Here is a 23,282-nt window from a genome sequence, read left to right as displayed (position 1 = left end):
GCCTGGGTAATGAACCTCTGCTTCATTATCATTAGACCAGGATCTGGCTGGAGGGAAATGAAGAGAGCAGTTTTTGATCCTGCAGTCCTTGGTGTCCAAGAGTGTTGAGTTATTCCTTCCCTGTTCAGGCTCTGGAGTAGGTTAGGACAATGCCCTTCTAGCCTCGCTAGTGCTTCTTGCCTACACTGGACCTGAAGAGCACCAGCAGCTGCCACAAGGCCGAGCCTGGCCCAGGAAGGACTTTATCCTGCCTCATGCCTGCCACCCCAGCCTCCTCAGCTTGGGCCCTGCCACCCCTGGCTCCTGGTCAGAGCTCATCCCCACATCATAGGAACCCCCCCATTGGGACCTGGGTCACAGAAGGAGGCAATCAGTTGGCCTGGTCTCCAGGACAGGTTCAGAACTGGGTGGAAGGATTGCAGGCAGATGAGCCTCTGCACACAAAGGACTCTTGTATGCCAGGGGTCCAGAAGTAGCCACAAGTACCCAGAGTTGGCAGACAGAAGTAGGAGCACCAGCTCAGAGAACTAGGGGGTTGACTTGATTCTCGATTTCACAACCAACGAGGCGGCATTGAAATCGGATCCCTGGCTTCTGCAGCCAAGTAGAGAGAAACCCAGGCTGCTTTCCACCATGCTAGCAGCCCACCACCTGCCAGGAAGGTGGGGGCGTGGCAGAGGGGGCGGCCACCATCTCCGCCATGGATCCGCTGACCTCTGTGTGAGCCTGGGGCCTGGCTGGCTGGCTGGCTTCTGCAGCCCGCAGCCAGCATGCGATCTCCCATGACCACATAAACCACCACTGCCTGTCGCTTCCTTGTGCCAGGAGTGAAGCTTCTAGGGACCCCAGCACCGGAAACAGGAAACTGCTGCTTTCCTGTCCTCTGATGAGGACCATGGCCACATGGCCACCCTGCCTCCCCCAGCCTCCCCCAAAGGGGGCTCAGCCTCTAATCCCCCAGTCCCTGGGCTGTTCACATCGGATGGGGATGCTTTCAATTTCCCTTTCCTGGTGGGTGGAAGATCCCGGCTGTGTGGGCACAGATGAGGAATGGCAGGCATTCCCCACCAGGCCGGCTGCTCCCAGCCCACCTCCCAGCAGGCCCCTTTCCCTCTCTGCTCTCTCCTCACCCCACGCTTTGCCTCCCTAAGGAGCTAGCTTGGTGATAACCTTAAGTCAGGCAAGACATGGGTACCTCCTAGGTTGATCTTCATGAGGGCCTGGTGTGGGCCCAGCCCCACCTCTCTTCTTTGTATATCAGACCTAGGCACTTAACACCTCAGACTGAAGATGGGAAAGTGGACCAGGTACATGTGCACTGCTATATTGAGCAAGGAAGGTGTCCTAGCCACCCCTGCTGACCAAAGTCTGTTTCCTCTACAGAAAGAAAGCCAAACCGACTCCTTGATGTAATAGAATTGGTGCCTAGGAGCAGGGCAGCAGGGCTGGGTGAGCTAAGTGGACAGGAGATGTGGTTTAAACAGGGCAGGGAACAGAGTGTGGCCCATCTCTCACCACTGTATATCAAGGGGCAGCTGAGACTAGCAGAGGCTCTGACTCCTTGGCCTTGTTTCTTGCGGCAAACTTTGTGCCTTGAGGGTTGGGCCCCTGTGTCATTCTTGAGAGGTCAGCAGGGACCTTAGGCAGTCCCATGAGCATGTCTGCGGAGAGGTCCTAACACAGGACCAGCATCTGCCTGTCTTCAGCCTCTGAGCCAGCACCCAAACCCATCACCAATCCACATCTGGGCCCCTGCTGTCCATGGCTAAGAAATAGAAAATGAGAAGACATACTCAGTGGGACCCTGAGCAGAAATTCAGCTACCTCAGGATAGGCTGTACTCTTCCTCTGACTGACATTAGTAGCACCCTCAGATGAAGAGCACGACACCTGTCTCTTGCCCCAGGAAATCCCTATCCCAGGCCCAGGCTACCCAGATGGCCCTTTGTTAGTGATTCATCTACCGTGGCCTGAGCCAGCTGAGCCTTCCGTGACCTCTCAGTTTGACTGAGCGGTGCTGCTGTAGAAGACACGGTCTAGGGATGACCTGGAGTCCCTGAAGAGCCAGGAACCACTAGCAAAGCCACAGGACCAGTTGCCCCTACAGAGGATAATGGTCTTCGTTCCTGAAGCCTGCAGAAGACCCTGTGCTATTCAGTAGTGACATGTAAATGCCACCCCCCAACCAAGGCTGTAAAATCCTGGTCTGTGGCAGCCTCGCCCCCCAGCTCTGCATTTCCCCTGTGTGTGTTGTGTCTCATGAGCTGGCCAGGTCCTGCCACCGGGCACCTGGTAGGTGTGACTTGGTCTTGAAAATGACAGCCATGGAAAGGGACTGGGACCATGGACTCAGGTCCAAGAGCTGCTGAGACCAGCATATATCCAGGGCTGCATAACCAGCTAGCACTACACCAAGGCTGTGTCAGACCTGTGGGGTGCACCTCACAATCCAGCTTCCTTCCTCGTGATGCCCTTTCCCTAGGAGGTGAGCGCCAATGAAGAGATTCTGGCCAGGGCAGTAAAGTGCTCCACCTGCTGCCTTCCCTCCAGGCTCTCATTCTCGTCCTGTCTGTCACTGGCACTAAGGCCACCCAAGCAGCAGGTTGCTTCTGACAAAAGGATCAGGCAGCTGTTGGGACCCCTTGTCCTCTCAGGGTGGAGGGAAGGGCAGTATGGAAGCTTCTCAGGCCTGAGGCACCTGTTCACTTGGGCCACACACTGCTCAGCTGCCCAGGAAGGGAGCAGGGCTCCAGAGCAGCTGAAACTCCATCACCAGCTGCCTTCACATAGGCATCATGACTGGTACCCTCTGATGGCATTGCTTCTTCACTCCATAGGACACCATATGTCCTGGTGGTGCCTGGTCCTCACATCCCATTTGCACTGTCAAAGCAGTTCATCACATCTTGGTTTGGTTCTCTGAGGGTCCAGAGAAGTTCTGGTAGCCATGGCCCATTAGCATTTTCAGAAAAGCTATAAACCTGTCATGGACACTTAAGTTACAGGGACTGGTCTTAGTGGCCTTTGAGAAAAAAAACCTTTCATTTCACCAAGATCTGCTCTTTGGATCTGTGACTTGCTTGGGCGCTTAATACTTGGCCAGGTTTATATTCTCTGTTCTCTAACAAAATTATTCACTACTCTCATCACCCATGTACCCCTGATTTGTTAAGCCCTTTAAGTACCAGATTCATGATCTTGTGCCTGTGAGAAGCAGAGGTAGGGAATGGTGCTTCCTGTAATATCTGAACTATTAGATACCCCCAAGCATCCTGATGCCATCTTGGCTCTGATGTATGTGAAAAACTGGTATTGGCCATTGACTGGATTCCAGTAACAAGATCCCTTACTTCTGCCTGCCTGCTCTGTCATCCTCTCCGGGCTCTTCCAGGATAAGCTGACTCTTCCAGTCCCAGGTCACCAGCTCTGTCTCTCCACCTGAGTGCCCAGAGGTACTGAGTCCCTCAGTTGCATGACCAGATCACACCACGCTCTCAGGGCTTCTGGCTGACAGCGGTGGGCACCTCAAGGCTTCACATTCAGGGGAGCTGCCCTATGTTCTGACTTCTCTAGTCTTTGAGTGTGTCAAAAGAGAATGTGTACTCTTGCTAGGCCCACAAAAGGTGGCCATGCCCTGGGCCTGTCCAAGATACCATGGCCCTTTGTGAGTAAATGTGGCCCTGTCCTGACAGCTAGCCCAATGGCCCAAATGCCAAAGCATTGAAAGTACTGCTGTCCTCATGAGTGGTCCTGTGTGATCCTGTATCATGGGATGGGAGGAGGGTCTAGAGCTACTATTCCAAAATGTCGGTTTTCCCTTCATCTTTTCAGGGTTAGAACCACAGATACTTTTCCTACAGTGTGAAGGAAACCTTAGCTTCTAGAACGTTCTGTTGCTGCCACTTGTCAGTGACACAGTGATGTGGTAGGAAAGGTGCCAACCAACTTGGACATGTGCGGTTTCTTCTGGACCATCACTGCCCAATTGTGGCCTTAGTTTCTCTTGGTTTTCTAATATATACAGGCATGTCCTTAGCCCTGCCATCCCCTCTGGAGAAGCTCAGGGTGAGTAGGGAGGTAGCCGAGGGACAAGTGGCATTGCTCATTCATGACCCACCATTTGGGTCCAGGGCGCACCCTCAGTTATGTCTGCTGCTCCCCATATCACTATACCAGCTCAAGTACCAAGGCTGCAGGACCTCAGAGGTCTGGCACATCAGTGCGCTATACATGTTTTGAGTAAATGGTGAGCCATCAGATACTCCTTCCCCAAGACAAGCCTGAGTCCAACCAGGTTGTGCCCTGCAGGTTTGGCAGTGTGTTCCCAAGCCTCAATATGGCGGTGAAACGGCGGGAGCAGGCCTTGCAGGACTACAGGAGGCTACAGGCCAAAGTGGAGAAATATGAGGAAAAGGAGAAGACGGGCCCGGTGCTGGCCAAGCTCCACCAGGTGCAGGGGGAGAAGGGAGTGAGTGGGTAGGGTGGCCAACAGAAGGGATGGGGTAAACAGAGCAGCCATTGCCACAAGGTCCTCCCTTGGGGACCAACAGGACCAGGACATTAGCTGTCTCCATCCACACTCTGCTATCCCCAACAACAGCCTTGATGGCAGGGTCTTCTTCCTCAGGCCCGAGAAGAGCTGCGGCCTGTGCGGGAGGACTTTGAGGCCAAGAACAAACAGCTCCTGGATGAGATGCCACGGTTCTATGGCAGCCGACTCGACTACTTCCAGCCCAGCTTTGAGTCCCTGATCCGGGCACAGGTGAGACCAAGTTCTTCCCTTGGATGATAATCTCTGTAAGCACCCATACAGCAGCGGCCCCTGCCCCAGGCACTGCAAGAATTCATTCATTGCTGCCATCAAGGACCGTGGCACCCCAGTGCTAGAATTTGTTTGACATCTTCCACTACTAAATTCTGTTAGTCCCAGCCCTAGGATGGACAAGGCTCCTTTTTGTTTAACCCTTCATCCCTTGAATTCTGTCACCCACCCTCTCTTAAACAGCAAGAAGCCAGACTGCATCTTCAGCCTGGGTAAGTTCTTTGCAGGGTTGGTTAGGAGGATGAGAGATCTAGAGGCCTCTCTGAGAGGACCCAGCAGGAGACTTCTGTTATTAGGAGACCACAGGGCCTCTTAACTTTGAACTTCTTATGGGGGGACGTGAACCCCAGAGACCTGCTCTGGCTGCTATCTGGGCCACTAGGTATGATGCACCCCCTAGTGGAAAGTCAGGTGGAGTGCAGGCTGGTATGGATTCTGCCTAGTTAGCTGTCCATTTGAACCAGGCAGCCAGAGGGTGGGACACAGGCCAGAGCCCTGTGTCTCCTGCTGCTACCCTAGGACAGACTGGGGTGGTGTGCAGCTCCTGCCCTCCTCACCTCATTCATCTTCAGGCTTTTCAGCTAGGACTGTTCTTCCCACTTGCGAGGTGGGAAGGGCACAGGTACCAGAGCCAAGAACAGGGCTCCTCCATGTGGGCCTCCACTGATCACAGGCGTCCAGCTTCTACTTCACGACCCCAGCACTAAACAGTTGGCCAAGCTAAAGGCTTCCTGCCCCAGGCTCTGCCTGCCTTGTTTCTGGTATTGTTTGGGCTTCTGGCGCCCTCCAGTGTTGAGGATGATTCTTTGTCCCTTCCATAGTCAGAAATACCCAAGAAAAGCCTGGTTCCCACTTCCCAACACCACCCCCACCTCCCCCCACCCCCGTCTTGGGGGAATACCCAAAGCCATGGGGCAGAATGCTTGGTATCAAGAAGTCCAGGCAGAGTTTGGGCAGGAGCCTGCACTTGCTCTTGACCCAAGTCCTCGGTCTGGTGCTCTCTATGTAGTGAGAACAAGCCAGCAGGAGGGAGGGGGGGCTCTTCCACTCCTGTCCCTGCAGGTAAGGGCTTCCCGCCAGCTGCTGCAGCCTCTGCTGGGATTAGATTTAGAGGAGGACCTTGGCCTGCCCTCCCTTGCCATCATGCCTGCTTCTGCCCCCAGTGACCTTTGTCCTCATCCCAGCTCCCAGAAGAAAGCTGCAGGGTGCCCAGGCTGGAACCTTTGAGGGGATTAGGGGTACCCTGTAACCAAGCAGCAGGGTAGCCAAGGCTGTTTACCACCTCCTCTGTGCCAGCCTCCTCCTCACCCGGCTGCTGCTATTAGTCACTAGAGAAGTGAGCATTCCTCGTGACTCACCAAGCAGCATGGCCCAGGCAAAAAATTGGAGCCCCCCAGCACTTGGTCTAGTGGAATCCAGCTGGGGTGTCTGCAGAGACTTCTAGGACACCACTTACCACTGACCTTGCTGCCACACCCACCTTTCCAGTCACCATCTTCCAGGTTCTTCAGCAGGCATCCTCCACAGCCTTAGAGTTGAGATACTTAGAGTATAGAGCACTTTGATGAGTGTGTGCTTCCATCGTGTCAGGAAGTAGAAACTGAGGCAGAAATGGCCTCTGGTCTCTTTGGAGAAGTCCCTGGTGTCCACCATCTGGGGAAACTGCTGTCTCCCCTCCACTCCTGGACTAGCCTCTAGCCTCCCACCCAGTGTCCCCACCACTACGTTGCTGACACTTTTGAGCTGCTCCCACCACCTAACAGGGCAGAAGTAGGGAGGAGTCAAAGATGGGAAGCCATCACCTCTCACTTGACTTCTAGAACCTGCTATCAAGACCTCAGGAGCCAACATCTGCCATGTTCTTTCTTTATGAACAGAAGCCCCTGGTTTCTCTCCTAGCTTAGAACAGGAAACCCACAGTGCACCCCAGCCTGCCTCTCCCAGGCCTGGCCTTGGCCACATACTGGCTACCCTCGAATTCACAGTCCCTTGCCCATTCTAGCTGATGGGAAGGAACCAGGGGTTCAGAGTAGTACCTCTACCTAGTCCTAGGCACTTTTGACTCCCTACCACCCTGTGGTCTTGACAAACCTTTCCCTGCAGTAGACTTGTTCCTCAAAGCCTCAGCTTGGCTCACCCCTCCCTAGGCTGCCAGGTGATAGCGTGACAACAGGGAGGTGATAGGAGAGAAACAGAAACGGGCCCGCGGCAGCCAAGAGACCCAGACCTAGGCCCCACTTGTAACCAGCCGCTGTGCCCAGCAGGTGCTATGTAGAACCCAACTCCAGTCCCTGGCCAACAACTCTTGCCTCCCACCCAGGTCGTGTACTACTCAGAAATGCATAAGATCTTTGGAGACCTGACCCAGCAGCTTGACCAGCCAGGCCACTCGGATGAACAGCGGGAGCGGGAGAATGAGACCAAACTAAGTGAGCTCAGAGCTCTCTCCATCGTGGCTGATGACTGAGCTGTCTCTCAGGAGTCCTCAAGACTCCTTGGGACACAGACAACTTCTCTATAGGCTTTGCCCTTAGCTGGCACGGATTCATGGTTCTCCCATTGGTCAGCAGGTTAGACAGAAATGGCCCCTACTCTGCCTTGCCAGTCATTTGACCTAAATCAGGAGCCACAAACAGGCTACTGTTTCCCCCCATTCACAACACAGGCAAGCAGTGTAAAGAAACCCCAGGGGCTTTTTTACTTCCAGAAGAACCGTCCAGTGTGCTTTGATCTCTGGCCAGAGGGAGCTTCAGCCTTTAGAAGCTGGTCTTCCTAGGCAGCTGAGGGGGTCTGAGCCCTGCTTGCATGGTGGGTACATCTACCTCCAGATAACTACCCTAGGGAACCCACCAGACCCTCATGGCTCATTTCTGACTCATGTTGGGTAAGGCACAGTGCCCCTGGGAGCAAGAGAGCAGTATCTTCCAGCTGTGATGGACCCCTAATGCCATCACAACCAAAACTGGTACCCTGCTGATCCAGTACAAGCACAAGCCCCAGGTGTTCAGCTTTCCCTAGAACTGTGACTACTTTCAACTGTCTGCTATACAGAATGTCAAATGTTGATACACTGACCTCAAGGCTTGTGTCTCACCTGTTGGAATGTTATTTTTTCAAGTAAAGTTTCCAATAAAACACTTAGTGTGCTGTAACTGACACCATGGAGAGTCGCCACAGCTTGCCAGAGCCTTAGCAGAGGGCCTTCAGCCAAATGCGACCTCACTACCTACCTTCTGGAGAGAACTGGGGACTAGCAGGCTAGGAGGGCAAAGGCAGCTTGGAAGAAGACTAGGGAGAGCTACAAGGACACATTTGGTTTGTTTTTTACTTTGGTTTATTTAAAAAACAAAAAGAAAAAAAAAAAACTTTATATACAAAGTCAAACTGAAACCACAGATTATGGAAAGAGGCGAGAATTATGGGTAACAGGGAAAAAGGCTGGGCCAGAGCCAATACCACATTCTGAACACAAGAGCTAGAGAAAGGTGCTGGTTTCTTCTGGCAAGTCTGGGGTGGCTGGAACACAGTGTTCTCTTGGCAACCTTGACCCAACACTGAGCTTCCCAGCACAGGCTCCATTACCTCAGGGCCACTGGAGCCTCCAGGAGTGCACACCTGGAACCTATAAGGACTTGTGCTGTAAGGGTTTCTCAGCCCACACCAGGCTCCACGACTATTCCTTCCACGTGTTGGCATCAGACCTTGTCCTAGGCTGGAAAAGCCTTTTCCTCCCATCTCACTCTACACTGGATGAGGACAGGAGATAGCACAAGACTACAAGGGCCCTGGGAGAAATTCCAAGGTTGAGGGCAAAATGACATTGTAGGGGTGCAAAGATGTTTTTAGTTGTAGCTGGAACTGGGGTTCCTCACACATCCATCCACATAGCACGGACCCCTCCCCGATGGCTTGACATCCCCTGCAGAGGCTGAGCACAGAGCTCAGCCGCCCCTGCCTGTGGCTCCCAGGCCCTGCTCCAGCTGCTTTCTGGTACCAAAAGGGCTCTAATGTCACCAGGCTCCATCGCAGAACTCATAGGAGGACAGCCTCTCAGTTGCTAGGTGCTGGTTCCTCCTTCTCTACCCAGCTGTCAGCCTGTATGAGCACATGTGACAAGGATGAGAATTCTGGCCAACTGAGGACAGCCCCCCACTTCCTGCCTCTAGGGTCCATAGCACTGCGGTACTGGGCAGATAGAGGACCACCAGCACAGCAAGGAAGGGGCTGGCTATTTCCTAGACCACTCTCCGTATGATGGCTAGGTCTCCTCTGGGGTTCTTGTGCCTTCACAAAAAGGCGCTACGACTTCCCTTGCCCACCCGCCTCACCTTTTCAACCATCCGCTGCATCTCAAGGTGCAGTGGGGTCAGGCGCCTGCGGAAGTCCTGCAGCAGCCGCTGAAGCTGGTTCTTCTGTCGTTCCACTGTCCTGGCTGTCTCCTCTGCTTCAGCCAGCCGGCCCCGCAGCTCCTGCATCTCTGCTGCCAGTGTCTTATTTGTCACTTCAGTAGCTGAGAAACGGTTATGGCTCTCCTCTACAAGGTAGATAAGGACATGCCAGAAAAACTGCTGCTCAGTCAAGAACTGGACAAGGCCCCGAGACTCTAAGGAGGAGGGCGTCTCCCAGACACCACTCCCACGTCCCGTGGTCCACTTACCAAGCTTCAGTTCCAGTGTGTGAATCTTGTTCTCCAGATAGAGGCGGCCACTGTCTTGCTGCTCTGCACGCTGTAGCAGGCTCCCCACATTGATGAGGCTGCCATTGTGGGGCACCAGGCCTTTGTGTTCTGTAGGGGCAGCACCTGGCTTTGCACTCTTCCCTGAAGGAGGCAGCAGATCCAGGTTTCCTAGAGGAGATACACATGATCTCAGGAGGACAAAGGAGCCTACCAAGGCTCTGCTCCCTCTGGGCCACCGAGCACAAAACATACCAAAGAGCAGCTCCTCCGGAAGCCCACCATCCACCATCTCCGGACGGCTATACTGAAGGCTCCGGTACTGGCAAATATTCTGCGTCACCACCCTACTGACCAGTTGCTTGGCCTACAGAAAACACAACAGGTCATCTACTAGTCATACACCTGCCCTAGAAGGGCCCAGAATGCAGCAAGAGCTCTGAAGAGGTCTGGGCCACCACAGAGAAGCACTCCAGAAGGACAAGTGTGGCATAAAAGAAGCTACCTGCTCAGCACTGAGCTGGATTCCCAATGTGAGAAGGACCCTCTCCAAGTCTCGCCGGTGTAAGTAGCCACACCAGTTGGCATCAAAAAACACAAAAGCCAGAAGGCAGTCCAGGGGGAGCACAGCTGAGGGGTCCAGCTCCTTGGGCTACAAAGGAAGCAAAGAAGTAGGCTCTACAAACAGTTCTCAAGGCTAAAGGGCACAGGGCGTAATAGCCTGTCACAGCCAGGGGCTGAGCTGATAGCACCAGGCAGCCCTCCATATAAGTGGAGGCCCAGTGGGGCTACAGGCCTCTGGGCACATTCCCAAAAGAACCTGGTATGCTCCCTCATTGGATCCTTCTCTGATTCACCCTGACAGGGAGAGCGAAGCGTTCTCCAAGAACCACAGCTGGTCTCTGGTCAAGAGAAGAGGTCACTAGTAGGCAACCCTCTCCCAGGAAGGGCCAAGCTTCCCACCACCAAGGCATAGCAAGGAGACAAGGTCTCACCATATCCTGAAGAGAGGAATATTCCATCTCTGATTGGTTTGAAGCAACAGAATGGACTTCTGTGTCCTCAAGCTTTGCTCCTGCTACAGAAATCCCAAGCTCAACATGCTGCAAGGATGACACAGCCCACAGCCTTAAGAGGAAACTACCAGCCCCAGACAACCACCACCCAGAGCCTACAACCCGCCACCCAGACACACCAAACTCCTCCTCGCCATCATCCCTCAGAAGCAGCAGGTCTGGGTCCAAGGCCATCTCACATAGGTCCTCAGCTGCCTCACCCCGGGGCTTCTCTTCCTCTTCTCCCCCAGAAGAGGGTGGTTTGGACAGAAGCCCATCCTCCTTCTAGGGAAGCAGACAGAGGTATGAGGAGGAGCAGCAGGATTCTTGTAATGGTAATAGTAACAGTTGCTAACACTCAAGTCCGGCTGTGGGCCAGGCACTGTGTGGCCTACCACATGCTTTGCGGATATTCAACCACTCTGGTATTCAGATCATAGCAGGAGCAATCTAGACACTTGGGGTATTTCTCAGCAGTCAGTTCTAGTTCCAGAGGCAATTGTGTGTACGTGAGAGGTTTTGGGCAAGAAGCCAACCTACATTTTAGAAATGGTTAAAAACTAGTTTGTCCAGCTAACTATCAGGCACCCAAAAGCCATACCTCCCAAGCATTCTGACTCTGACTGGCATTTCTATGCTGCCATGGCTTATCAGCTACACTTCCCTCTGTCTTCTGGGCCACCTCCCTTACCCTGGGTATACTACTATCTGTGTGGCCACATACAGGGGATTCATCTTCCTGGTCCTTAGTCCACCTCACCTTCCAAGAGTGGGCAACATGAGGGAGCAGTGCAACCAGACATTCAAAGTACTAGTGCCTGGCACATGTGAGGGACTCAGATCATGGTAAGCATTAGGATATGTGAGTTGAGGCCAGCCCAGGCCTGACAGTGGTACTCACCAGTGCTGTGTCTGACTCGGCAGCTGTGCCCTCATTCTGTACCTCATCCTTGGATTCCTTGGCCACCTCCTCTTTGCCAGCTTCCTCCTCTTTGACCACTTCCTCCTTGGCTGCCTCCTCCTTCTCAGGTTCAGGAGGAGACACAACTTTTTCAGGAAGGCTCAGCAGCATCTTATAAATCCTATACCCAAAATCCCTTTGCAGCATCTCTAGAAACAGCTCAGCCAGCACCACCACCTGTTGGACGAGGCACAGGGGCCATGGCATCAGGGACAAAAGGGAATAGGCCATGCTATTGTGTATCCCATTCATGACCTCCCTCCTGCACGTGCCTCAAAAGAGATCCTTTCTTTTGGCCTCCGATCCTCCACAATCCCATGGAGAGACAGGTTAACACAGCCAGGATGTGCCATGACAGCAGGTTCTAGAGGAGGTGGAGGGGCCTCTGGAAGATCGGTGTCCACGTCCTGCTGTGTGATAGCCTCCACAGTCTCTGCATTCTGTTTAGAAGTGTCTGCTTGCTCTCCATCTGGGAACTGTTCAGTAGACTCTGCTTCCTATAACAATAGCTGAAATGTGACCTGGGCATCTACTTCTTTTTTTTTTTTAGACAGAGGCTCATGTAGTCCAGGCTAGCCTCAGACTTACTATATAGGTAAGGATGACCTTGAATTCCTGATCTCACCTCCATCTCCCAAGTGGTAAAATTATAAGCTTGTGCCACCATGCCCACCTCCCCTGCATCTTCCTAAGGCCCAGCCTCACCCCTGATGCCTCTTGGGGTTGGGGATCTGCCTCTGCAGCTTTCTGCTGGCACAGTGCCTCCCACTCCTCCAAAGTGGGCATGATGGTCCAGACGTCTGGCAGGTATACCACCACTGTGTGCAGCCGCCGGGGTGGCCCCAGCTGCAAGTACTGAAACTCGGCAAAGCGCCACCTGTTCACAGCAAAAGGAAGCCCTCAATTGTGACACATTCATAGGTGCCCCACTCACAGACAAATACCTCCGTTTCCAATCAGCACTCCATGCGCACATGCTGCATGCCAAGCCATGAGTACAAACATAAAAGCCACACGCCAAGGCCTCAATGGTTAGGCAACAGGGAGACGCAGCAAGCAGACAGCAACTGTAGGAGCACTAAGGCAGTAAAGAGTAGAGGGAGTGGCTTGGGGAGTCAGCTGATCTTCAGTACCCCACCTGGGTTCTCAGTCATCTATGAGCAGTTGGGAGATGGGGGGAGGTTATGAGCTATGGCGGGGGAGAACCCAGGCCAAAGGGCAGGTGCCAGGCCTCCTGACACCCCACAGCGAGTTGGCCACATAGGGAAGGCCACTCACCACTTGGTGCAGGTGCTCAAGTCAATGCCAGTCTGGGCTTGTGCACAGCGGATGGCTGTGCGCACCAGCACCTGCGGGTCAGCCTGGGGGTCGAGGCCGTCCAGAGAAGGAGACCACTCACCCCCAACCAGCACTGCCTCTTCTTCTTTCCGGCCCAGCAAAAACTGCAGAGAGATTGGGGATAACGAAACATGGCCTGTGCCTCCCACTGCGAGGGAAGGCTGCTGCCTATCAGAACTGAGACAACAGGAAGTGTAAAGAACCTGTGGTTCTCTGGCCATTCACTCAAACCAGCCACCTGACTCCTCTTCAGTGGGAACACTGTTGAACTATACTCTCCTCCTGTATAAAATGAGGGGCGCTTCAGCTCTGAAACACAGTTTCTACATATTAACGTGCAGGAGCCTAGCTGCTGAAAACATGGCAGACTGACTGGTGACTATACCTTGCCTCCTGAGGCCAGCCCTTACCTTTAACTGCTTCAGAGGATGCTCTGGTGTCTCCCTTGGCTCAGCCATGTCATCCACAAATAGCATGCAGCAACGATACAGCTCCTCCAGGCCCGGGGAAGAGAGCAGCAGGACCTGTGCAGAGGGCATAAGGTGCTCAGCCACCTTCTGCCCCCAGCAAGGTAACAGTCACAAGAGCCTAGTCAACTGACCTTAGAACTGTAAGTGGGGTCACTGTCCACAGGGCTGGGCTCAGCACCAGTGTCTGGAGCTGCCTCCTTCTCTGAAGAGACCTGGATCCGGCTTGGGTGGTGGAGGGAAAAGGGCTGGCTCAGAGGGAAGGCTGACAACCAACTCAAGTGAACAGAAAGAAAATCCGAGGGGACCAGGAGGCTGCGGTAACGGCGCTGGAGTTCTAAGAAGTCACACACAGGACTGCAGGAAGAAGCAAGGGAATTCACACTGAGCTGTGGCTTAAAACTACAGGACCAAAGAATGGCTTAGTACATAAAAGTGCTTGCCATGCAAGCCTGATGACCCAATTCCGTCCTTCGGACCAATATAAAGGTGGAAGGAAAGAACCAACTCCACAAAAATTGTCCTCTGACCTCCACACATGCACCATGCTTCATCCTCTGAAGCAGCTAAAGGTAAGGGCTGGCTACAGGAGGCAAGGTACACGCACATGGCATGTGTGTGCCCCCCCATACATACATGCACCATACATAACAGACACACAATAAATAAGTAAGTAAATAAATAAATAATAAATAAATAAATGATCAAAATTGCAAAGGACTGTAACAGCACTTTATTCATCTGAGAAACAAGGTTTCTCTAACAGGGCATCTTTCAAGGGGTAAAGATGGATTCCACATGACTACTTGATTTATAATTTGCTTATAGCAAAGAAAAGTCATGCTAGGAAAGGAAAAAAAGATTGCAATACATAATACAGAAAAAAAGATTGCAATACATAACAGGTCTTAGTAAGCAGCTCACAAGTCAGTAACAAAAAGTTCAGCCATCTAAGAGAAAAGTGTAAAACTTGACATCAACAGGTACTTAACAGAAAAAGAAACATATATACTAATATAAGAGCACATGAAAAGGGGTCAGCAAGAGGGCTCAACAGGTAAAGGCTCTTGCTACCAAGCTGCCCACCAGAGTTCAATCCCTGGAATTCACATGGTAAAAGGAATACTCCCGCAAGTTGTCCTCTGACCTCCATGCAAGAGCTGAGGCACACACATGCCCATATACATTTTTTTTTAAAAAAGTAGTAAGTTCTATACAACTTTTTAAAAAAATCTGTGAAATAGATTTTTAAATAGAAATTCGTTCAAACTCACTTCTAATTAGAAATCCGAATCACAATAGCATTTTTCACCAATAAGATATACAATAAAAAGGTATGACAACAGTGTTGGCAAAGGAATGGGGAAACAAAGTCTTTATGCCCTGATGATAGTGTAAGTGGATTCCTCCGTAAGATAACTGGCAATAAGCTATCAAAGTTGAAAACCCCTTGCTGACCCCTTTTCATGGTGGCATATGACTTTAATCCCAGCACTCAGAAGGTAGAGACAGAGGCAGGCAGATCTCTAAGTTCATGGCCAGACTATTCTATGGAGGTTCCAGGGCCATCAGAACTCCATAGTAAGACCCTGTCTCAAAAAAAGGACACTGACTGCTCTTGCAGAGGACCTGGGTTTGGTTCCCAAGCACCCACATGGCAGCTCACAACCATCTGGAACTCCAGTTCCAGGGGATCTGATGCCCTCCCCAGGCCTGTCATACACATAAAATAAAAATGAATGAAATCTTTAAAAAAAGGTGGATGGTGCCTAAGGAATGATATCCAAAGTTGTCCTCGAACAAGCATGCATACCTGAGTACACATGCATAATACATAATGTACACACATGCACGCACACAGTGAGAATGATCTGATATGCATTAATGTGGAACATACTCTAAGATATATTAAGTGAAAAGCAAAGTACCAAATATGCAAAGGAAGTCTCCACTGGCTGGCTGGTTTTAAGAAAGGCTTGTCAGACAGGGCATGGTGGCTCATGCCTTTTATTCCCAGCACTCGGCAGGCAGAGGCATGCGGATCTCTGTAAGATCGAGCCTAGCCTGGTCTATACAGCAAGTTCCAGACCAGCTAGGACTACAGGGAGACCCCCATCTCAAACAAACAAAACCAAAATAAAGGAGGCTGTCAGAACACACCCACTGTCGTGCACCTGTATGGACCATATCCCCTTTACCCTAGAAACTGTTGCTGTGGTAAGTCTAAGCCCCTCCCCCAGCTTTCACTCACCTGTCCACAGTATAAGGAGTGAGATGGACCCGGTAAGGAGGCAGGTCATGCCTAGGTTTCTTAGCACCCCAAGGTTCTCCACCAGCTCGCTGTTTGCGTTTCTTGGAGTCATAGTCATCACTGGAGGTTGATCCATCACCAGAAACAAGAAAATACTCATTACATACACATTCAATACATACTGGTCTAGAAATAACTAGAAAACATCTGAATCCTCAACATGAGGAGATGGACAGGAAGAGTAGGGGTGAGACTCATTGGCTCCATCCCCAGCATGACAGGGGGAAAGGGGAAAGAAGCCACATGGGGTTGGGAATGTGACTCAAAAGGACAGCACTGACTAGTATCCATGAGACCCTAGGCTCAAGTCCCACCACCACACAAGCACACACAAAATGAAGCCATGCTAACAAACATGACAGAATGTTAGAGACAGCACAAGACGGAGATGAAGATTAGACAGTCATTTTTCTTCCAGGGTGTGGTCCCTGGTAGTTTGCCCATGCTCCCAGTGGATGGCCCACACCCATGAGCACATAGGCAGCACTAACTGGATTCAGTGGGTTATTAAAGAGGACATGAAGGTGGGGAGGGGGGCACACTGCAGGATCAGGGAGTGGAAGGGGGAAGTTGGGTGCAGTATGATGGAGGCACATTGTACACACATATGAAAATGTTAAAGGAAATTAAAAATACTCTATAAAAAATAAAAGGTGGACTTGGGGAAGAAGGGGTTTGGTGGGAGAGGGAAGGGATAAGAGGATAATGGAGGGCTAGGAAGATGGCTTACTCAGCAGTTAAGAGCACGGACTGCCCTTGCAGTGGGCCCAAGTTCAGTTCCCAAAACCCACATGCAACCAATGCACAACATGGGTGCACTTACATACATACAAAGCACTCATACATAGAAAAATCAAAAATAAATTTAAGGAGATAATAGGAATATGATCAAAGTATGTATGGATGTAAGAAATTGTCAAAGAATAAACTTTGAGGAGCTGGAGAGATGACTCTGGTTAAAAGCACTGGCTGCTCTTACAGAGGACTGGAGTTAAGTTCCCATCACCCACAAGGTGGCTAATAACTGTCCTTAACTCCAGTTCCAGGGGATCCAATGCCTTTTCTGGTCTCGGCAGGGAACACACGGCACAGGTGCACTTACAAACATGTAGGCAAAACACTCATGCACATAAAATAAAAATAAATAAACTAAAATTTGAAATTATGGAAAAAAGATTATGGAAAAAAATGTTTGACTATGGAAAAAAATGTAAATACACACAGAAATACTGTGAACTCTAAGATTAAAATTACAGAACAGAGGCTGGAGAAATGGCTCAGCAGTTAAGAGCACTGCCTATTCTCACAGAGGACCATGGTTCAGTTCCCAGCATGCACATGGCAGCTAACAACCATCAGTAACTCCAGTTCCAGGTGATCCGAAGCCCTCTTCTGACCTCTGTGGGCACTTCATGACACAGGTGCACTTACATACATGCAGGCAATACATTGATACACATGAAATTTAAAAAAAAATTTTTTTAATTACAAAACATAGGCATATTATAGCTAGAACAGATCACAGGGGAAAATGTGACATTTTCTTACACAAAAACTATTTCCTAAAATTCTTTAATGCCTTCCTGTTAACAGGAAGAATTACATCTTTTAATGTTATTTTTTCTTTTGGTTTGGGATGGTCTCACATAGCTCAAGCTGTTCTTAAAACTTACTGTGTAGCCTAGGATGACCTTGAACTCCTCTTTGTTGTGAACAGCAGAGCTAGTGGGAGACATGGCAGGAGTGAAGGCAGCAGAAGCCCAGCCTGTCTGAAGACCTTAGCTGCTCACAGATCTAGCCCAATGGCGACACTATTCCCTGCATCTCACAGCTGGGGGTTTAATATAAAGCTGGCTTCCAGGCATTTTCCCCCAGCAACTCATTTGCACTGTCCCATCTTAGCCCACACGTTCTCATTCAACAAGTTGTACCTCCTTCCCAGGGAGGACACCTCCTTTCTTTAGCAGCTGTACCACCAAAGCACCTTGGCAAAAGTAGCACACTGCAGATGATGACAGAGCCTGGCAATCAAATGCAGCTGACAGCACCAAGCCAGAATTAGAAAGCAGGAAGTCCACAAGTCACTGGTTTCCATCCAGGTCACATAAACCCTCAAGGCACTTGCTGTGGTTCTATAATGAAGTCTTTCATAGGCTCACAGAATGATGAGGGGAAAGGTCCTGACAAACTGAAGGCCAAAAAGATGCACAGGATAAGAGATGTGGGTGTTAAGTCAAGTATGCATTTGTGAAATGAGATGGTTATATCTCCTTGCCTCAACTTTTCCTCAGAGTAACACTGTGCTCCTTTGAAGTGTCTGCACAGTACTGTTTTGTGGTTCTTACCATGTAATTATCTGCATCTGGGACACAGGGTGGTCGTTTTTCTGTACAGTTACTTCAAAAGAGAACTACAACATGAGAGAACTTTCTACAATGATCTTACTAGGGTCAGGGTGCTATGAGGTCAACTGTAAAGTTTTTACATACAATTTTTTTGGGGGGGGGTTCTTTTTTCTGAGACAGGGTCTCCCTATAGCCCCAGCTGTCCTGGAACTCACTATGTAGACCAAGCCGGCCTTGAACTCAAAGATCCACCTGCCTCTGCCTCCTGAGTGCTGGGATTAAAGGCGTGCACCATCATGCCCGGCATAAATTTTTTTTTAAATTTTATGTGTATGAGTATATTGCCTACATGTATGTGAGTGCACCCGTGTTGTGCACTGCTGTGGAGGTCAGAAGAGGGCTTCAGATTCCCCTGGAACTGGAGTTAAGGACAGTTCATAGCCACCATGTGGGTGCTGGGAATCGAACCTGAGTCCTCTGCAAGAGCAGTCAGTGCTCTTAACTGCTAAGCCATCTCTCCAGCCCCACAGATTTTTACATTTCTAAATAAATTTCATCAAAATTTTTTTATTTATATATTATTTTTTTAAAACCAGGGCTAGCTGGGCGTGGTGGCACATGCCTTTCATCCCAGCACTCGGGAGGCAGAGGCAGGGGGATCTCTGTGAGTTCAAGGCCAGCCTGGTCTACACAGCAAGTTCCAGCCCAGATGTAGCTATAGGGAGACCCTGTCTCAAAAAAGACCAAAAAAAAAAAACAGGGCTAAAGAGGTGGCTCAGCACTGGCTGCTCTTGCAAGGACCTAAGTTTGGATCCCAGCACCCACATGGCAACTAACAACCATCCATAACTCCAGTCCCAGGGGATCCGACACCTTCTTCTGACCTCTGAGGGCACTGCATGACTCAGGTGCACCTACCTACATGCAGGCAAAACACTCATAACACTTAAAAATAAATAAAAATTTAAAACCCCAGGGCAACAAAGATACTGAGGGTAGGGATGAAAAGCAGACAAGGACTTGTGCAAACTGAGCAATGGGCTGAGAGTTCATCTCTTCCCATTTACTTTGTAGAGAGTGGAATTTGACATATTTGCCATTATAAAAAACCAAAGAAAAACTGTCAAGGACAGTAAAGCACAAAGGACATGCTCCTGGAAATTCCCAAAGCTCACAGATGATAAAGGATCACTAGGATACCCAAGTGTCCAAACCAACCATGCTTGCTCCATATATGATCAAAAAGCTGTTTATACACTCAAGCCTAAATTTCTGGTTATACTGTACAGTGCAACCTATACATTATAACACTATGCTTATAGGAAGTGTATAAAAAGAAACCCTTTTTTTGTCTTTTTGAGACAGGGTCTCCCTGTAGCCCCAGCTGGCCTGGTGCTCACTATGTAGACCAGGCTGGCCTCAAACTCACAAAGATCCGCCTGCCTCTGCCTCCCAAGTGCTGGGACTAAAGGCATGCCCCACCATGCCCTGATAAAAAAATCCATCTTAAATTAGGAATTAAATCATCCCCTGCAACATTCCTTTCTGTGATATTAAATATTTTCTTGTAACAATTCTTAGAATCTCAATTATAACATATTTAGAAAGTACCCCAGGAGTTGAGACTACAGCTTGCTACCCATGAGTGCCTGAGTTTGGATCCCCAGTACCTACATAAAAACTGGGTGTGGTGGCATACTCTGTAACTCCAGCACTGGAAGGAGCAGAGAGAGGATCTCTAGGGCCTGCTGATGTGGTGGCACACACCTGAAATCCCAGCACTTGGGAGGCAGAAGGAGAATCAGGATCAAGGTCATCCTCTGCTACATACTGAGTTCAAGGCCAGCCTGAGCTACATGAGATCCTGTCTCAACAAAGTATATCAGCTGGTCAGGGTGTGGTGGAACACTCCTGTAATCCCAGCCCTCTGGAAGCAGGAGGATCCCCCGGCATGAGGTCAGGCTGGGGTGCATGGTGAAGCACTGTCTCAAAAAAAAAAGAGTAAAACAAAGCAACAAAAAACCCTCAATGTGACATTTTGAAATATAAATTATATCAAATCTCAGCTTTGTTAGGTAGTGTATAAAGCTGCATAAAGTTTATAAAGTATGTAAAGTTGTAATGTATGTATTGACATTACAATGTATCTGCCTTTCAGAGAAAAGGGACTAGGATCTAGCTGCAGAAAGAAAACATAGTATCAACAGGTGTGTGGGGTGAGGGGGCATGGCTCTTAGAGGGAAATGAAACCTTTACCCTGCCTGATCATCCTCTTACCTTCGCCCCTGATCCAGTCGTCCATGAGGACCCCGAGCAGGAAATCTGTTCAGGTGGCTCAGGTGAAGTGTGTGGGATGTTTGGAAGAGACTCAGAGCTGTAGAGAGGAAATGGCCAATGATTCAAATGCCCTAAGACCTATCCAGCTTCCTCCTCCTCCTCTTCCTGTACAGGGAAGTGCCCACTTCAATTTTGAGAGCAGCTGTCTAAAGGTAACAAATCTATCCCATTTGGCCATACCCCAACATGCATGCTACCAGTACTCACGCTTCTGAGGAAAGAGTGGGGGAATCCGGTGAGGCTGAAAGATCAACTGGGGCTGAGCTCCCAGAATCCCTTGCTTCTGGCCCAGGGCTGCCACATGCAGAAGGGGAGGTGCTGGAGACTTCAGTAAGGGCTGAAGGACAATAACCATGAAGTTCAGGCGATCCCAGAATCAATGTACTCACTATCATGGGAAGATGGCAGTTGTGCCCCCTCCCCCCCAACAAAAGCAAGGATTTTGCCCAAAAGTCAGGGCACAGGGCTTCCATCCCTTCCTCCCTCCCCAATGCACACATCTAGGAGACAAATACCTGGTTGGAGAGCGTCTGCACCTTGACAGCATTCCAGGGTACTGCCTGGCCTGGGTTGTATGCAGCCTTCACCAGCACCTTCTCACCCAGCTGGGGCAGTCGGCCCTTCACCACACTGCCAGCACATAAACCAAGAAGCCTTATCAGAGGAACTCTGGACAAGCCACCCTGATCGCCCCCAGGAAGCCCTTCCCATCAAGACTTCTGAGCCCCTGCATAAAAATAGCAAAGCAATAGCTTTAGAGAGGGGCCCCACCAGCATGGAAACAGAACTGAATCCCACAAGCATTTCCAACAGGAGACTAGCCTCAGGCCTACCTTAGCTGAAAAAAGACTTCTTCATCTACCACCCCAAAGTAGTCATGCAAGCTGGTAACAATGCCAGTGAACACCCGTTGCTTCTCCCCTCCCTGCAAGAGAAGACAGCAGGTTGGAAGCAACCTGAACAAAATCATGCTCTGCCAGGAGGGCCTCATTTTTACCTACAAGGGTCCCAGCTCAGAGGATCATGGGGAAATACACATGGAAGCAAATCCAGTGGACACAACCTATCTACAGAGAGGGGATGAGCTAATTCTTGACTTGCATGGTTCTGGAATTTTCAGTTCTTTAATCCCCAAGAGGCACCCTAAAGATCTCCCTGGAGCCAGATATTAAAGACTGCCCAGTCTGAGGGGTTTCTAAGCACTGGCCCACTACCAGGGCTGAAAAAAGGAATGCTGACCACTAATACATGAATGTGCACCAGGCATCCAAACATGCTGTGGTAATCCCAAAGGGCCAATTGACAGACACCCAACCTACCTGAAGGTGTCTGGCATTTTGGGACAGGTCTGTGGCCACAGGAGGAGTAAGCAAACCAGGAGGCGGGCCCAAAAGAGATGTTGAAGCTGCGCCTATGGGGACAGAGAAGCAATCTCCAGGAACTGCACCTACTACCTTAAGCACTAGAGACAGTCGATCTGATAAGCCAAGAGCGCCAACCAGCTCCTCCTCAGGCATCCAGGAAAACCCCAAGAACCATATTCTTGGAAACTAACTCGAGCACATACTTCCCAGAGTTCAGCCAAGTAGGGAGAAGAGTGATCACCTGAGAAGTTTCGTCCCCCTGGAAGTGGGTTGATCCTCTGGCGCTTAAACTGGGACATTGGGAATGAGGTCCTCTTTCAAAGTCTTCAGGGAAAACCTTCAATCAGAAAAGACGTTAACTTCAATCTATGGCCATAAAAATGAAAAATCTCAAGGAAGCTCTTAAGATGAGGTGAGTTCTGAAAATGGAGAGGATATAGAGAGCAGGAAATGAAATGGGAAATTATTCCCGTCTGTCCTTACAATAACCTACTGGTGGGTGCTAGTGACATGCTGTTTTACAGGGGAGGAAACTGGAGTTTGGAGATCAGGAGACTTGCCCCAGGCCACAAAACCAGGTAGTGACAAAGTGGGACTCACACCTCGGTCTCCCAACATCTTAGCCCTCCTTTCCCGATGCCACTGCCACCCTCTGAGAGGTTGGCGGGGTGAAGGGCTGGAAGCGCTCGGTTGACATTCATTCATTCAAACACATCCGCCAAAACGCTCCACGTAGGGTCCGCAAAAAAATGGAGCGGCTAGCGGCGCGCAGGTGCTGCAGGCCCTCTCACCGGACGCCCGCCAGCTGTTCGCCGACCGGATGGGGCGAAGGGCGCTGTTCGGTCCGCCCGCAAACCGGCCTGTTCGCCACCCCCGGCCCCTCGATCTTTGGCCCCGGCTGCGGCTTCAGCAGCCGCCCGCGCCAAGCCTGCGGGCCGCCGAGAACCGCTGTGGGAGGACCAAGGCGCGCGGTTTCTCCTCCTCCCGCCCGCCCCCAGGGCCGAGGCCGTTGCCAGGGAGACGGAGCTTGCAGTCCGAAGGGGGCTCCGCTCCCTCCGCACCAGGTTTCGCCAACGCTCGGGGCCGCAGCCTCTCGACAGGGAGAGGCGAAGTGACAGAGTCGCGGCGGGAGGCCGCCAACCCACCTGCGGGCCAGGGCCACGACACCGGGGGGACAAAGACACCCGGAACCACCACAGCCGCTGCAGCCGCCACCACCGGAAACGCCGCTCCGGAAGAGCGACCACTGGTCGGAAGCTGCCAATCTCCCGGATATGGTCCCTCCCTCGTCTCCAGCGACCTCTCCCTTCCCCCACGCCAGCCTGCCATCCCGCGGCAACTGTGGAACGGAAGTGCGCCTTCCCAGATCGGATAATGCGTTCGGAAGCCGAGCCTCGATGGTGTCATCGCTTTAGTTGTCCCATTAGAAAAGTAGGCTTCAGCGCATTGGTTCCGGGTCCAAAGATGGCTGGAACTGGATCCCTCCCCCAAACACAAGGAAGGGACACACCTGCCTCACTCTGCAAACTCCCAAGACTAAGACTCGGAAAGAACCAGGGCCTCCGTTGATTGAAGGAGGAGCATGCCTACTCATTGGCCAAGTCTAG

General features: G+C 50.9%; 2 protein-coding genes across 5 annotated transcripts in view; one reads left to right on the top strand and one right to left on the bottom strand.

Annotated features, from left to right (window-relative positions):
- The window catches only part of Bin3 (bridging integrator 3), a 43,517-nt gene extending 35,537 nt beyond the window's left edge, over window positions 1-7,980 (top strand). For both annotated transcript variants that reach the window (XM_008850502.3, XM_029554809.1), the window contains 3 exons: window positions 4,309-4,450; window positions 4,628-4,762; window positions 7,143-7,980. In XM_008850502.3, the coding sequence (XP_008848724.1) occupies window positions 4,309-4,450; window positions 4,628-4,762; window positions 7,143-7,289 (424 nt within the window). In that variant the 3' untranslated portion in view covers window positions 7,290-7,980. The remainder of the gene's footprint in view (window positions 1-4,308; window positions 4,451-4,627; window positions 4,763-7,142) is intronic.
- Window positions 7,981-8,135: 155 nt separating this feature from the next.
- On the bottom strand, window positions 8,136-23,024 carry Ccar2 (cell cycle and apoptosis regulator 2). Of its 3 annotated transcripts, none has more exons than XM_008850477.3 (21): window positions 22,821-23,024; window positions 21,917-22,012; window positions 21,631-21,722; window positions 21,145-21,236; window positions 20,827-20,941; window positions 20,519-20,648; window positions 20,252-20,348; window positions 15,570-15,689; window positions 13,453-13,675; window positions 13,262-13,375; window positions 12,792-12,955; window positions 12,219-12,390; window positions 11,786-12,010; window positions 11,454-11,690; window positions 10,693-10,837; window positions 10,493-10,572; window positions 10,003-10,149; window positions 9,753-9,864; window positions 9,480-9,668; window positions 9,151-9,356; window positions 8,136-8,917 (listed from the first exon to the last, which is right to left on the bottom strand). In XM_008850477.3, the coding sequence occupies exons 2-21, from the start codon at window positions 21,972-21,974 to the stop codon at window positions 8,873-8,875; spliced, it is 2,763 nt and encodes a 920-aa protein (XP_008848699.1). In that variant the 5' UTR covers window positions 21,975-22,012; window positions 22,821-23,024; the 3' UTR covers window positions 8,136-8,872. The 3 variants fall into 3 exon arrangements, with proteins under 3 accessions (XP_008848699.1, XP_008848694.1, XP_008848695.1); XM_008850472.3 differs by having other exon boundaries at window positions 8,149-8,917; window positions 10,493-10,575; window positions 22,821-23,023; XM_008850473.3 differs by lacking the exon at window positions 22,821-23,024 and adding an exon at window positions 22,278-22,418 and having other exon boundaries at window positions 8,149-8,917; window positions 10,493-10,575.
- Window positions 23,025-23,282: the final 258 nt, after the last annotated feature.

This window comes from Nannospalax galili, unplaced genomic scaffold, assembly GCF_000622305.1.
Source record: "Nannospalax galili isolate Female #2095 unplaced genomic scaffold, S.galili_v1.0 scaffold291, whole genome shotgun sequence".
Lineage (NCBI taxonomy): Eukaryota > Metazoa > Chordata > Mammalia > Rodentia > Spalacidae > Nannospalax > Nannospalax galili.
Note: the sequence above shows the minus strand (reverse complement) of the source record. Positions and strands in the feature narration are given on the sequence as shown.